Source organism: Lycorma delicatula, chromosome 3 (assembly GCF_047948215.1).
Source record: "Lycorma delicatula isolate Av1 chromosome 3, ASM4794821v1, whole genome shotgun sequence".
NCBI lineage: Eukaryota > Metazoa > Arthropoda > Insecta > Hemiptera > Fulgoridae > Lycorma > Lycorma delicatula.
The window spans coordinates 3,703,687-3,719,319 of record NC_134457.1 but is presented as its reverse complement, the minus strand read 5'-3'; the positions used below and the strand labels follow the sequence as shown (position 1 = coordinate 3,719,319).

The window sequence follows — 15,633 nt, the reverse complement described above, 5'->3', positions numbered from 1 at the left end:
ATTAGATCTAAACTATTATATAAAGAGGAAGAGGGATTTTGTTTGTTCAGGATAAACAAGACTACCTGATCAATCACAACCAAATTTTTACCCATGTTTCTTGGCATAATTAAGAAGGTTTTTTAGATATATTTCATCTTAAAAACTTTCAAAAAAAAAAATATATATATATAATTTACTTATGTGTGAATGGTTGCATCATGTTACTTTATTAAAAAAACATAAAATAAAAAGATTGACCCCTACAGGAAACACAAGTAACCATATAACGTAGGCAAAGCTGCGACAGGGAGCTAGTGTAATAATAAAAAAAAAAAATGAGATTCCACTCGGAGGAACTGTATTAATTGGCTCAATTATATAGTATTACAAAATATATTGTAACACTGCAGTCACAACTGTAATCAAAAACAAAATATAGAATCATATGTCACAGATATGCACTATGGTCTAACAACCAATATCTATTTAAAATACCTGAAATACAAAAACAATTGGCAAGACGAGCTCAATATATATATATATATATATATGTATGTATATATATATATATATATATATATGTATGTATGCAGGTTTAAGCAGTATAAATTAGTTAATGGCACAAATAAGGAAAAGAATTTAACAAAAATAACAATAAATAAATGGTTAAAAAAGATACCTGAAAAACAATTAAAAGAAATAAAGGATAAAATCAAAAGTCACTGTAACTGTAACTGAATAGAAAAAAAAATTGACTTACTTTAGCTGTAAGTTTAAAAATAAGCTCATATTTTTAAGTAAATATTCTATTTTATTTAAATTTTATCTATTACATTTGTATAATAGTAAGAGGTGGTGGACAAGCATGAAAAAGCAGTTATGCTTTTATAAATTATAATGTATATATATATAATTTACTCCAAATAAATAAATCTTTTAAATTACTCTTACACAAGTTGTTTTTCTTTTATCAAGTCATCATATAAAATCAAAAAGTCATCGTACATGTACAATGTATTTAAAAAATAAACTACAACAGAAATTATAATTTCATCCAGAAATAGCTGAAAAAAAAATTACAACTAAAAATAGAGAACACCCCATTTTTTCTTACTGTAAAATAATGTATATTTTCTAAATGTCACAAGTTTATATCAAGCAACAAGAAAAATAATAGTTTGATAGCAATTGGTCTTGTTCAGCTTCAAGGTGATAGTTTCTGAGACAGTGCCACTAACTGAATTCTTACTTTACCAACTTACAAGAGCATTCATTCCAATTATTTAATAACGAACTTTACCTAATTCATGAAACATTTTAAAAAACCGCTGTCAATTCTTTCAGTTGCTTTTCAGGCAATCTTCAGATACTGGTTGTGAAGTAGGCTATAAAAGTGACTGCAAAAACTGTGACTTTAGTTTTTAAATCTTTATTTTTCATAAATTTGGCTCAAATTACTATTAAAAATTAAAAGTTTAACATAAATCTCACTGACAACCCCGTTGTGCTTTTATTGAATTAAACTGTATATCACAGATCGGCATCATCTAAATAACTAATCAGTAATTTTATGATGTTTTCTAAATTAAGGGCCCAAATTTAAAAATGTTTTTAAAGTATCTTGAAGGAAAAATCATTTAATTTAAATTACTTCCTTTTTATGAAAAATTAAACTCACAAAAAAGCTATCAAATTCAAGAAGTGAGCTCCTGAAGACAGTAAAATGAAATTATGTGCTGTATGTTACGATAAACGTCAATAAAAAAATATAAGGTGTAAACTATTTGAAACATGTAATATGAACCTGATCAATCCTACTGCTTTCTTAAAGATCTTACTGCATTACTGCTATCTTTCACAACTAATGTAATGAAATTACCATCAACAATCTGTCAAGAAATCATTACAGCTTCCATCAAACCCACCGATCGATGGAAGCAAGTACTAATTACTCTAAGACACAATCAGTTGTGACAAAATTCTTGTTAGAGTAAGCAAAATTTTGAATTAGCAAACATGTTGATGTTTGAACAGACAGCCACACCATATTTTTAAACCGTGTTAATTATAACAATACCTCAATGCTTTCATCAGTAGCTTTTTGTAACTAAAATAGTCTGCCTTCATGTGCACCCTATCAGATTTTTATGACCTGGACATGTGTCTTGGTCATTCCCAAGTAACAGCACTAAAATGAAATTAAAAAAAAATTGCCCTCTTCTTTCTTTAAAAACAAAATAAAAAAATCATATGTAGATATTTCAGTAGAAGATAATGTAATTATTTAATTATGTCAGTCGTCAAAAATTACAATGACTGTAAATAAAATTAATTTATCTACCGTATAAAATGTGTACTCAAAATTCTTACAATAATAAATGTCTGTATACATAATCATTCTTGAAAAATAAGAATTAACTAATGTATTATTAGTATGCTAATCTAAAATATCAAACATCTACATTAATTTCAGTTAATAAATTTATCAACAATATTAAAATTTTCTTTACCGATGATAAAATTAAAAATATTTAATCCACTTGGTCCAGTTTATAATTTTCATTTACTTAATTTTATAAATGGTGTTAAATACTGGACTTCATTTCAGGAAAAAATTAATTATTAAGAACATAGTTATGTATAAATTGTAAATACATTTTAAAATGTATTTTCCAATTATTTTAAGTGGTTTTCATTAATTTCATAATAAAATCAAATGAATATTTAAATAAATAAATAATTATTGGATTTAATAAATTTGATCCATCTGTAAACTGGTCTTACAAACTAGGAAATAAAAGAGTATCCATTTAAAAGTGCAGGTAAAATTGAAGCCCTTATCATTAAAAAAAAATTCACTTCTCTATTTTATTCAGAATGGCCAACTTTCTTCATTAATAAAAGAATTTCATCTGTTAGATATATTGTCTTGATCATGATGCTGTAAATAGTGCAGCCAATATTAAAGGAAACGCTGCAGAGACTGCAGATGATCCACCACACTGCTTTATTGCTATTTCCTGAAAAAATAAATAAAATTAAATAAATATATTTTAAGGCAGTACTGAAAACTTTTAAATGAATTGTGTACAACATGGTTCAGTATGAAACAAAATTGTTTTAAAATGATTCATGAATATATATAAAATGGTTCTGTACAGTTATAACATCATTATGAAAGAAACATTGTTTTAGTAATTATAATTTATCAATGTGATTTTGGATAAAAAATAATTGAGTTTTTAATATGTTAAAAGACTTTACTCTTTTCTTTGTTATTCTTGAGATTTTAAATTAAAAAAACTCTGTATTTGAATTACAATAAATTATGTATAAATATAATTTATACATTTCTTCCTGTTTTTATGTACTCCGATTTCAACATTTCATAAAAATACGATTTCTAAAGATCGGCTTCAATACAGCCACCACCTAAGAAGAGATTTAGCTCTCAGTTAAGAAGTACTTTTTTTCTACTGAACTCTAATATGGTAATTACAGATGAGGTGTGATTGAAATGTAATGCATACTTGCTCAATGATTATAAATGAAAAATGATCAAATGAAACAGCTATGGCATAAAAGTACATGTTATTTGCTACAAAAACACATTTATTTTTCTATATGGTCATTTACAGCTACATATTTCTCCAACAATGAACCGGTTTTCTTATTCTATCAATGAATATTTTTACTTGATCCACGGCCTCACTGTGTCTTTCACTTCATCATCCATAGTAAAATGAATACCTTTAATATCTAATAAACCTTTCATTGCAAAAAGATGTGAAAATTGCAGGGCGCCAAATCTGATGAATATGGTGGAGTACGTTAAAATTTCAACTTTGGAAACGCCTTGCTACGTATGTGGTCAAACATTATTGATTTCATGAATTATCAAATGTTACACATGTCTCCTACGGTGGTTTTGTTTTAATGTCTCTATTTATCATAAAGAATTTATGAACATTTTTTCCAACCGCTGAAAAATTCTTGCCAGATAAAAATCTATTCTTAGATATATTTAAACACAAATTGGGGTTTTTTATATGACCTTGAACTTATTAAAAATTGCACTACTACAAAATCAGAAATTTTAATTTTAATTTACCAAATTCCAAGAACAACACAGAGGTTAAATATGGTTTATAAAATTAATTTTTTTTCATCAAGCTGTTTTTTAAGGAATAACTTACATGTCAAGCTTTTCTTGAAAACTTAACTTTTAATATAACTAGGCAGCTGTATTCTTTGGCCAAGCCTGCAACTAAAATAAGTAACATTTGAAGTTAGGGCAAATGGTGTAGTGCTTAGTATGTGGGTTTCTAAATTATTAGGTCTTTGGTTTGATTCCTGGCACCAGTCTGCCATTTTTCACCCGTCATTGTATTTATTTTATCATCCTCATTTTGTACATGGAGATACATGTCCATTGTACAAAAAAACACATAATACAAAAATAAACCAGTCTTAAATCTAATTAAAAATAAATATATCTGAATCTGAAAAAAGGAAAATTGAATCTAGGTCCTAGTTTATCATTTGATTGGAGATAAGGTTTATGACAACCAAACTGTGAATAAAAATTTAGTAACTATTTCCTGCATTTTGGGATTGAAAATATTAAGTAATGAGAGTAACAGTCTGGGTTTAATATGAGCAGCTCATATTACCACCACATGCCAAGCAAATAATACCTAACAAGTTAACTGCACAGGATAACTATGTTTTTTGGTAAATGCTTTTGTAATTTGTGAATTCAAATCATGCAGTTGTATCTTAAAAACTGCCTAAAGTATCTTCTATGACCCATAAACTTTTATTATATTTTTTTAGTGTTTTATCATTGAGCAATTATTTAACAGATACTGTGGATCACATTCAAAACTAACTGTGAAAATCATTAAATGGCTGCCATTTTGGTTTGGGATGTCATAGCCCAGTGTTTGTTTTACATCAAAATTTTTGTTTTTAGTGCCTTTAATATGATTTGTCACAATCCTACCTTTCTATTTAACATTTCTGAGATGTTTCCCTCCCATTGATGCTTGGGGTGTGGGCTCATTGTTTCAAGATAGGAGCTCCTGCTAAATTTAATTTCTGAAGTTAGCACTTTTGTGCTTGAGAAATTATATTGAGTCACCTGACATAAAATACTGTAATTGACAATACTGATTTCTTATTGAATGGTCACCTTAGTTAGGTTCATTGATAGTTTGGGAATTTGATCTATAAATTCCATCCTTCAAACAGCCCCAAAGGAAATAATTGCAATTAGCCAAATCTGGGAAATCAGAGGCTACCACCCTCTGCTGACAGTTCATTCTTTGTAAAACCCACATAAACGTGTGTGAACTAGGGAATCATTTGATATGCGACACACTGATCCATCTTGTTCTAAGATGCCGTATTCTTTTTCATTATACATAGAATCATTCGAAAATTGTATGGTATTGATCAGCTCAATCAAAAAATATTGGCCCTGGTATAAGGTGGTTGTGCAGAAACAACGTCATATATAGCCTTTCTCATCATGAAGTCGACGATTGAACATCTGATGAGGATTTTCAGTTATCCGATACCTGGTGTTTTGTGGATTAACATGCTCAGATAAATGAAACCGTAGTTCGTCTGACATGAAATAAAGCATTGGAAATAAATAAGCATTTGAAATAAAGCATTATCCATCAAATTTTTTTTAGAAGTTGGTTGCAATAATTAAGACATTTTGGTTTGTCTGTTCTCTTAAATTGTTGCACAGTTGTTATACAATACAATCTTAGATTTACATCATGAAGAATTTTACACTACTTTTTTATGATAACTTATGTACAGATTTTTTCGGACTGGCTACAGCCTCTTCTCTGAATATTGACTACGGTTTCCGGGCCCTAACAAACGTTAACAATTTTTTTTTTAATTTTATTTTACCATACCGAATTGTATGGAATATTGGCATTTGTAAATTTTTCTATGGATATTTACATGTTTATTGAAAGGATCCAGAACACAAAGTTTATACTGCAGCAATCCTTCCTCAATCGAATAAGGCATTTTCTAAAAACACAACTGCAAAGAATGAAACTATAGTGCACTGAAGCATGAACAGCTTATAACATAAAATAAACAAGAGTAGTAAGATACACAACCAGTAGTGGCACTATTAGTAGTAGCAATGTTAAAATAACTGCCATCAAATAACTGCAGTTTGAGCCAGTTCCGTTCTAAAAAATTGAATCTAAAATTTTAAGATTACAAAACACTTATTACTCTTCCTAATTACTTACTTCTGGATGATAATTTATACATTTTGAAGGGCGTCTTCGATATAAGTCATGTTCACGAGGTGACTGGCAAGCTTGTGATGTTTCATCTGGTTGAACTTCCTGAGGTTCAATACTGAGATGTTTATTGCCACATGGACATAATGTGTCAACAACTAGCAATATTAAATTACTTCGTGGAATTTTTTGCACGCTGAATGGCCTACAATTTAAAAAAAAATGAAAAACAGATTACAAACTGTATTTAATGTAAAGTGTATCTTATATTATATTATGATGTCACGTCATTCACAGCTGATAATCATTTAATATTATGTTCTGTGAACATATAATATTGTAGCATGATCAGTATGCATTTGTAACGCTATTAAATGTACAATTCTGGGAAATTATATATTGTGGAGTAAAATGTTAGTTCTATAAAATTTTAAACATACAAAGAATGTGTTCATATATAAATATTACAAATTTTTGTACTGAAAACCAAAGTATGTTACTCACAGATTACTACTCATCACAAGTAGTGATGAAGTCATGTAGAACTATTGATTAATTTACAACAGTCCTGACTCTACCTAGTTTTATCTTTTTTTCCAGCAATATTTTGAGCAAGTATTCTTATAAATAACAACATGAATGACTGATGAATGTATTAATAGGAATCAAATAGCAGGAGCCTTCAATTTAAATCATACATCTTGAAGGTATGTTAGTAATAAGATCCGTAAATATTGCTACATCGTCAAGATGTATTACTAGTAAAAAAATCATATCTTTTTTTACATATGTTTGAAACATATTAATAATGAAAACAGAATACTTCTATCTGTGATTTAAAATGATTTACCATCAATGAGTGTATTAAGAAAAAGTTATGTTCCATATTTAACATAATTACAGGAGATTATTGATGATACTCGTTAATAAATGTGCGATCCATATAAACAAATTATTAATGTAGATGCAGTAGTTTTGTAAAAATTAAATTTTATGCCAGTGATTCACCAACTACTGTATGCGCACTGGAAAAGCACAAAATCGACTATAAAGCTCAACGTTCATAAAGTTCTTTTATCTTAAAATGGATGAGTTAGGAAGAAGAATGAGGTTTTTTCCAGCAGAGACAACTAAAAAAATAGTTGTGTCAATTATGACAGTGTTTTTTCTTATTATTGAAAAACAAATGAATGAGACAAAAGATAACTGTCATTCGAGAAAAAACTTTTTGGTTATCATATCGTAAATTGATATGATCAATCAATAATATGTGATGTCTGCAAAGGAATTAACAGCTATGAATTACCTGCATTATTGTACTAATAAAATTGACCTTTGCTTCTTACGTATAGTGTTTATTCTTACTAACATTATTATATATTAATATTTCCTGCATTTATTTATTTTATACCAATATTTTAATAAATTTTGTAACATAAATGTGAAACTATTTAAGTTTTTTGCAACAATGGAGCTATTTGTAAAACAAATGGCTCTTTTGTTTACATTACAGAATTATTATTTATGGAAATACACTGAAAGAATAATCTGCTTGAATTTATATTAAAGAATAAAATGCATTAAGTAAGATCTCTAAGTTAATTTTGCTATATTTTATTTTTAAATATATGTATATTTTTAAACATGTCCTGTGTGTTGAACTACAATTAGTATTTATAAACCACCAAAAACACACATAAAGTAAGATTGATAATACCTTCAATCTAATAAGGACTTTTCAAATACGTTATTTTCATCATCAGTTATTATGAGGGTAAGTCAATTATTATCCGCAATTTAATTATATTTTTGTTTATGTTGGTAGTACTGTCGTGTTGCGTAGATGACGCATGCATGCTTTAATTGTTGTTATGTCTGTGCGGGTTTGATGCTGCTAGGTTAGTTCCATTATCGCTGCCCTGCCGTTAACCATGGCTGCTCCACTTTCAGTTTGCACCAAAGAAGAGTAACATTCAGCGATCCATTTTTTGTGGTCGGAAGATGTATCAGGGCCGAAATTCATTGAAGACTTTCGGTACAGTACAGGAACAGTGTGTTGCGGCAATGGAGTGTCTACAAATGGATTGAAAAATTCAAAAACGGCCGCAAAAGCATGACGAAGGAGCCGGATGACTGTCCGGCTCCTTCCGGAGCCGGACGTCATTAACCGGATGTCATTTGTGGCGGTAGCCACAAATAACAAAAACATTGACCGTGCACATGACATGGTTTTCTTAGACAGAGGAGTAACTATCGATGAAGTGGCACATCATCTGCAAATCAGTCATGGTTCTGCCTACGAAATCATCCACAACAGACTTGGGTTTCATAGAATCTGTGCAAGATGGGTCCCAAAACAACTCAGACAGTTGCATAAATAAACTCGCTTTGATATCTGCCAAAAACATTTGGATCGCTAGGGTAACGAACAGGACATCTTCTTAGACAGAATCATCACCGGTGACGAAACACGGATCCATCATTATGAGCTGGAGAGTAAACGGCAGATTATGGAATGGAAACATCCAAATTCGCCCTGAAAAAAAAAGTTCAAGACCCAACCGTCCACAGGAAAACTGATGCTTACGGTTTTTTGGGACTCACAAGATCCAGTACTGTAACATTATGGGGAAAGGGGTACGATAGTAAACAGTGCGCATTACAGTGAGGTGCTTAATGCCAAGCTGAAGCCTGCAATTCGAAGCAAACGCCAAGGAATGCTGTCGAAAGGTGTTGTGTTGTTGCATGACAATGCCCGTCCACATAATGCTGCCCACACTGCTGAAATGCTCCAGAAACTCAACTTTGAAGTACTGGCTCATCTCCTGTGTAGTCCTGATCTTGCCCCTTCTGACTACCAGTTGTTTGGTCCACTGAAAGAGGCATTAAGGGACCGTCGATTTACCTCGGATGAAACAGTGAAAGAAACGAAATTCCTGGCTCGCAGCTCAATCGAAAACCTTCTTTTTGAGAGCATCAGGAAGCTTGTGCAACGATGGATCAAGTGCGTTGAAATGCAAGGGGACTATGTTGAAAAATGATGTACTTATAAGTTTCCTATTTGTATTGCAATAAAATTTATAACTACATTGCGGATAATAATTGACTTACCCACGTAAAATAATATAATTAACATTAGCATTGAGATACTTCGTCAACCATGTCAGACTGATTATAATTATTAGTCAGCCTGTCAGCTCTGACTAATAATTCTAATCAGTCATGACATGGGTAATGAAGTATCTCAGTTCTAATTAATGTTAATTATTTTTAATAACTGATGATAAATCTTGCTTTACATGTGTATCTGTTGGTTTATAAATACTTATATATATATATATATTAATTTATTTAGATTAAATTTTTTATAATCCATTTTTTTTGTCTTTCTCTTTCCTCTGTACGTTAAATAAAAATATATAATATTTTTTCAGCCTCCGCAAAGTACAGAATTAGAGAACACTCTTACCTTTACTTTTTTATGTTCAAAATGTTTTCGGGCCTAAGCTCATCTTCAATAATATTTTTTAATACTTCTTCATCTCATTATTTACACATTAAATTTTATTTTTGCTTTTATTTTGTAAAAATTATTATTAATAAAATTTAAAAATATTTAAAAAATTCAGAACAAATATTCTTTCAATCAAGAGAATGAAAAAGTATTGCAATAACTATTAATTTAACAATAATTTATTCTTTGTATGCTAACTTAAATAATTTTAATAAGAATATTCCCATCAAATTCTATTTGCAGATTCATAAGGCTGAATTTACATTTGTATATATGTAAATATAAAATAAAATGCAACAATTGCAAAAAAATATATTGTTAGAACAAATAGGTCCTTTAAAGGTAGTTTTTAATGAACATTTTAGATCATTTAAAAAAAAAAAAAATAGATTTCTCAAATGTAGCCGAGCATTTAATAAATAATAATCATAATATAACTAATTTAGAAATAATCAAAATATAAATATTAAACTTGAAAATAGTAATAAAAAATTAGAAATTTTAGAAAAATTGCGTATGCATACAGATATAAACATAAATTCAGCTTTATGAATCTGCAAATAAAATTTGATGGGAACATTTTTATTAAAATTATTTAAGTTGGCATACAAAAATAAATTACTGATAAATTAATAGTTATTGTAATACTTTTCATTCTCTTCACTGAACAAATATTTGTTCTGAATTTTTAAATTTTATTAATAACAATTTTTCAAAATAAAAGCAAAAAGATAAAATTTAATGTATAAATAAAGGGATGAAGAATTATTAAAAAAACATCACTGAAGATGGGCTTAGGCCTGAAAACATTTTGAATATAAAAAAGTAAAGGTAAGAGTGTTCTCTAATTCTGTACTTTGCGGAGGCTGAAAAAATATTATATATAAATATATATCTAAAAAACTAAACTTATTAATATAGATATAGCAGCTTTGTAAAAATTAAATTAAACATCAGAGATTATATACATATATATATATATATATATATATTTTAATAACTAGTAATGAAAATATGGTAACTGAAAATAATTTAAATGAATCAATGTAACATATTTTTGGCTAGTATTCTGATTTCAGAATAAATGATCCAACCTTTTGTTTTGCCTTCACTTTTGGTTTCTACTGGTTTTGATAGGCATGGAATGTCTTATTGTTTATTATAATATTTTTTATTCACTAATTTTATTTTCTACTGTTCAGATAAACAACATACATTGAAAAATTACACTAAAAATGTATGTGTAGCATTATGTAATTTCAATATACTCATCCATCTAATATTCATTTAATGCTGGAAACATGAAAGCTGTCATTATTGCTTCTATTAACTGTAAGATATTTGATTTTTACTAGTGGAAGGACAAATTCTTCTTAGTTCATCTATCAATAATACGGTAATGTTATGAGACTCACAAAAGAATAATAAGATCAAAATTTTACTGTTATCGCTGAAAAAAATTGAAAACAAGTAGCACAAGATGCTCACAAAATATGTTTTTTTGACAACACAGCTTGTAGCCATTGCATCGGTTCAAGTCAAAGATCTCTGATCGTTCTCCATCAAGTTAGACTTTATCCAGACTAAAATATTTTCACCGAGATGAATGTCTGACTGGGTAACCCAGGACTTTGAAACCAATAAAGATCTTGCAGATAAGATTAACAGCTGGTTTGGTTCCCTGGCAAAGCTTGTGCAGCAGTATGGTATTAGATACCTAAATGCGGGTGGAAACTATGTGGAGAAGTAGATATTAGGTAAGTTATGTGTATAATAAAATTTCCAGTCTCTTTCCCTCCATTTTGGTTTATTTCTATGAACTAATTGAAAATCAGTTATGGAATAGCCCTTATTTACATACATGGTATATTGTACGCTGTTGGTGTGTGTGATTACAAAAATGATAATCAATCTTTTCAATTTTTAGAAATAATATGGTAAAATTAATATCAATAATTATTTAAAAAAATAAATTTGCATTTACTTATCACTTATTAGTTTTCTTCTTTTCTATTTTTTCTTCTTTTCTCTGGGTTAACTATATTTTTTTTTTGAGATGTTTGCTTTACCAGAACGTATGAAAATATAAGCGATGAATTAAAAACATAGTTAAAGTATTATTACATTAAACAGTAAGTAAATAGAAAATTAAAATGTAAATCTATTGATAATTAATTATTTTATAACGATTACCTTTCGCATCCGGTGACATGGCAATTTGTTAATTTGCCTTTTAATGGGTTGCTATTGTTTAATCGACCAGGTTGTAAAATATATAAATCGACTTTCTTTGTACACGGTCTAGCATGATGCGTCCTGTTCGCTGAAGGACGAGGTGATGCGATTGGAGGAGATGCCATAACAGGTGGTGGGGGAATATCATGGTAGTTGACATTCGGTGTCTCTTCTTCATCATCTTCTTCTTCGACTTCTACACCGTTATATGCTCTACCTCCTGACTGCATACTGCCACCCCCTCCTCCCACACCACCACCATATTCAAATGTGTTTGTATCATACTCATCATCTGAATAAAATGGACCTATAAAAACACAAACTTAATTATACAACCTTCCAAAATTTTGTCATACGGTTAGAAAAATAAAATGCAGTTTAAAAACCGATTTTTATTTTGAACTTTAAATACTCGTCAGACTAAAGATGTATGATTTTTAATATCTGAATGCATTGCATTATATAACAAGTAGTTTCCTTCGGTAAAAAAAAAGAAGGTGACTGAAAGATTATGAGCCAGAGAAACAAAATTGTCTATACGCCCAATAAAATAGAATAAAATAGAATTATTTAGATTACTAATTTAAAAATGGAAAGAAAATTGAATAAGTTTAATGTGATAAGAAATAATGAAAAAAGATGAAAAACTCCAGGACGAAGGTTAATTTAAAATAGAAAACTTTGAAATTGAATTTTTTTTTGTATAGAATAATAGAAAATGTTGATTTTTTTTATGAATGATTATGTCACTCCATAAACTCAAGTCACCTGCACACAAAGTTTGCGAGTGGAATTATGAAACTGTTTTTTGTAAAATATGAAAAATCTAAAAACACGTTTGGGATTTAAACTCAGGTCATCCCAGAATGAACCAAACTACAGTGTAAACAACCCTACCCAGATGAAAGATCAAGGGTCTTTCCCTCTATAATTTCTTAGGCCCAAGGGTATTTTTACCATCGCTGAAGCATATTACTTATTAGTGATTTTATATCAAGCGGTTTAAATAAATGCTACAACAAAAACTGCTTTTCATTCAGAAATACTGGTCCGCTTGATTTGCAGTTCTGTTGTACAGAATGACATATTTTTGATACAGGTATTTCTACCTATACTTTTGAAAAATAAATTTTCAAAAATGGTTTGTATGATTTTAATTATATTTCTGAAAAACCTTTACAACCTATAAATAATTTTCACACATATATAAAAACAAATAGTTCATTTTAGAGATACATTTTACAGAACCTTGTAAATCTGCTCTTACTGTACACCATAAAAAAAAAATCAGAATTTGTTACAAAGAAACTGATTAATGTAAATTTATTAATGCATAACGAACTAAACATGCAGTACCCGAGAGATGCACTGGATTATGAAAGCTGGCATTTTAAATTTTCAAAAATTGTAAAGAAAACCTTTTCTTACAGAGTTTTCAGAGCTAATTATGACCATCTTCACAGGAATATCTCATATTACCATCGCTAATAGTATCTGATTAAATACGTTAGGAAGTTTATTCCATAAATAAATCTGTTTTGTAAGTGTAGTTTTCACACAGGTTAGAAGGGGCATTTTAGATGCGGGTGAGGGAACTAAACGTTTGCAACATGAGAGTACAATGAAGTACCCACACTCACTCACCTGAATATGTGCGTGTGTGTCATATACACACAGGCAGCGAAGCCTGTCTAATTCCCTGCACTGTCCTATATATTCCAACTACCGATTCCAACATACACGCAGAGGCAAGCAAAACGAACTATTTTGCATCAACCAACTACACTTACAAACTTAGATTTCTATAATTGTTTACGTATATGATCTGCGCTAAGCTAAGGGTTTTTGTCAAATTAAGTATGTTTATAAACATCACACTGTTCAAGAGCAATGAAATCTTAGATTCTATGTGTTAATGTAAAATTTATGTGTTTTTATGCGTGATCTGCTCCAATGAGGTGTTTTATGAAAGTTATCCTGTTGATAGGTATGGGTGAGTAGCTGCTAATTAACATCAGATTGTTTGAACTCTTTGATATAATTGTTGCCGAAAGGCAATAAAGGTGTGTTTATTAGGTGATGTAACATGTGTAAGAAAGCAACATATTTTTGCTGTCTGGAGCGATTAGCTCTACTGTGGATAATCGTTTTGGTTGTCTATATCTATATACAGTATTAAAACAGTATATCTGTATATCAGTATTACAGTATATCTGTAGAAGTATGGTGATTATGTGATTTCGATTTGGTGAGACCACTGATAAGCGACTTCTAGAGGAAATAATCTCTTGTGAAATGTAAACTGGAACATTATCTTATATTTTCTTTATACAACAATATAGTGACATCAACACAGCAATGTCAATATAATATTCTGTCTGTTTGATACATCTCATTATATAATATACATGAACTTTTCAATGCTTTATCAAATAATTTCAGCCAGAAGGCAAAAGTAATTTTCTTCTCTGACATGTACTACTTTACAAATTAATTATTAATTAGATGGAATATAAACAATGCAGCACAGATTATGTATATTACTTGATTACGTTATTATTACATTTTATCTACTTTCTCTTCGGTAATAACAAGCCTATACCTGGCTACCTTACACTTCATTGTTTTTATAATGAGAAATGTAAATCAAAATAAGAAAAACATAATTTGTCAAAAATTGCTCAGCCAGACTGGAGTATGAATCCAGAACCTTACGAAGATAGGCACAGATGCTATCATTCCATCATAGAGATCACTCAATTACCACTTACAATAGAGATTTACATGGTTCTATTAATCTGAAAGCGAGCTGATTTTTAATAATTCTATATTATTAGTGTTTACTGCATTGTTTGACAGAACTTTTTCACTTTCAAGAAAATTCTGTTTTTTCTGATTCCATGAATATAAGGCGCTCCAGATTATCATACTTAAAAATAATCACTAAAAAGAATAAATTTTATTAATATATTTATTTCTAATAATTTAAATTAAATTACCTTCATCTTCCTGAGCGTAACAATATTTGGGGTCCCATAATTGCGTTAGATGAAGTTCCACAGCAAACCACAATATATGCCCTAATATCCATTGAGACAGCCATGCTACAGGTTGCCAGGGTAACTAAACAAAGGTAACATGTTAACTGGCAATATTACAAAAATAAATCATTATAAAATACAATTTCTAATATAAAATCCGTTACACGTATGAATAAATTTGAATTATTATATATAAACTTGGTCAGTTAAAAGAAAGGTTTACAATGTCTAAAAAAATTGTGATTATAACTGCTCTAATTATTAAACTGTATTTCAATACATTTGATACCAATAACGATCCAAAATATTATTTTGAGATATTCCTGTCTAGTTTTGGAAAGCTATAATCTTTTATGTACATATGTACCGCATTGTACTTACAATATACAAAAGACATTTTTTACCTAAGTAAAGAAGGAAATTTATAGAGCAAAGTAAAATCAGGTGTGAATTATAATTTTAACTAAATTGTTTTATTTTTTTAAGTTAACATAAAATGTTTTAACATATACTAATCTTGAGAAAGTAAAGTTGCATATCTCACAGTTATAAAGCACTCTTCTTAATGGTCATGCTTAAA

General features: G+C 29.3%; 1 protein-coding gene across 1 annotated transcript in view; it reads right to left on the bottom strand.

Annotated features, from left to right (window-relative positions):
• Positions 1 to 2,863: 2,863 nt before the first annotated feature.
• Positions 2,864 to 15,633, bottom strand: part of stol (voltage-dependent calcium channel subunit stolid) — a 258,682-nt gene continuing 245,912 nt past the window's right edge. Inside the window, exons 26-29 of the mRNA XM_075358772.1 lie at positions 15,012 to 15,135; positions 11,971 to 12,319; positions 6,270 to 6,468; positions 2,864 to 3,002 (exon numbers count right to left, since the gene is read on the bottom strand). Of these exons, the coding sequence (XP_075214887.1) occupies positions 2,916 to 3,002; positions 6,270 to 6,468; positions 11,971 to 12,319; positions 15,012 to 15,135 (759 nt within the window). The 3' untranslated portion in view covers positions 2,864 to 2,915. The remainder of the gene's footprint in view (positions 3,003 to 6,269; positions 6,469 to 11,970; positions 12,320 to 15,011; positions 15,136 to 15,633) is intronic.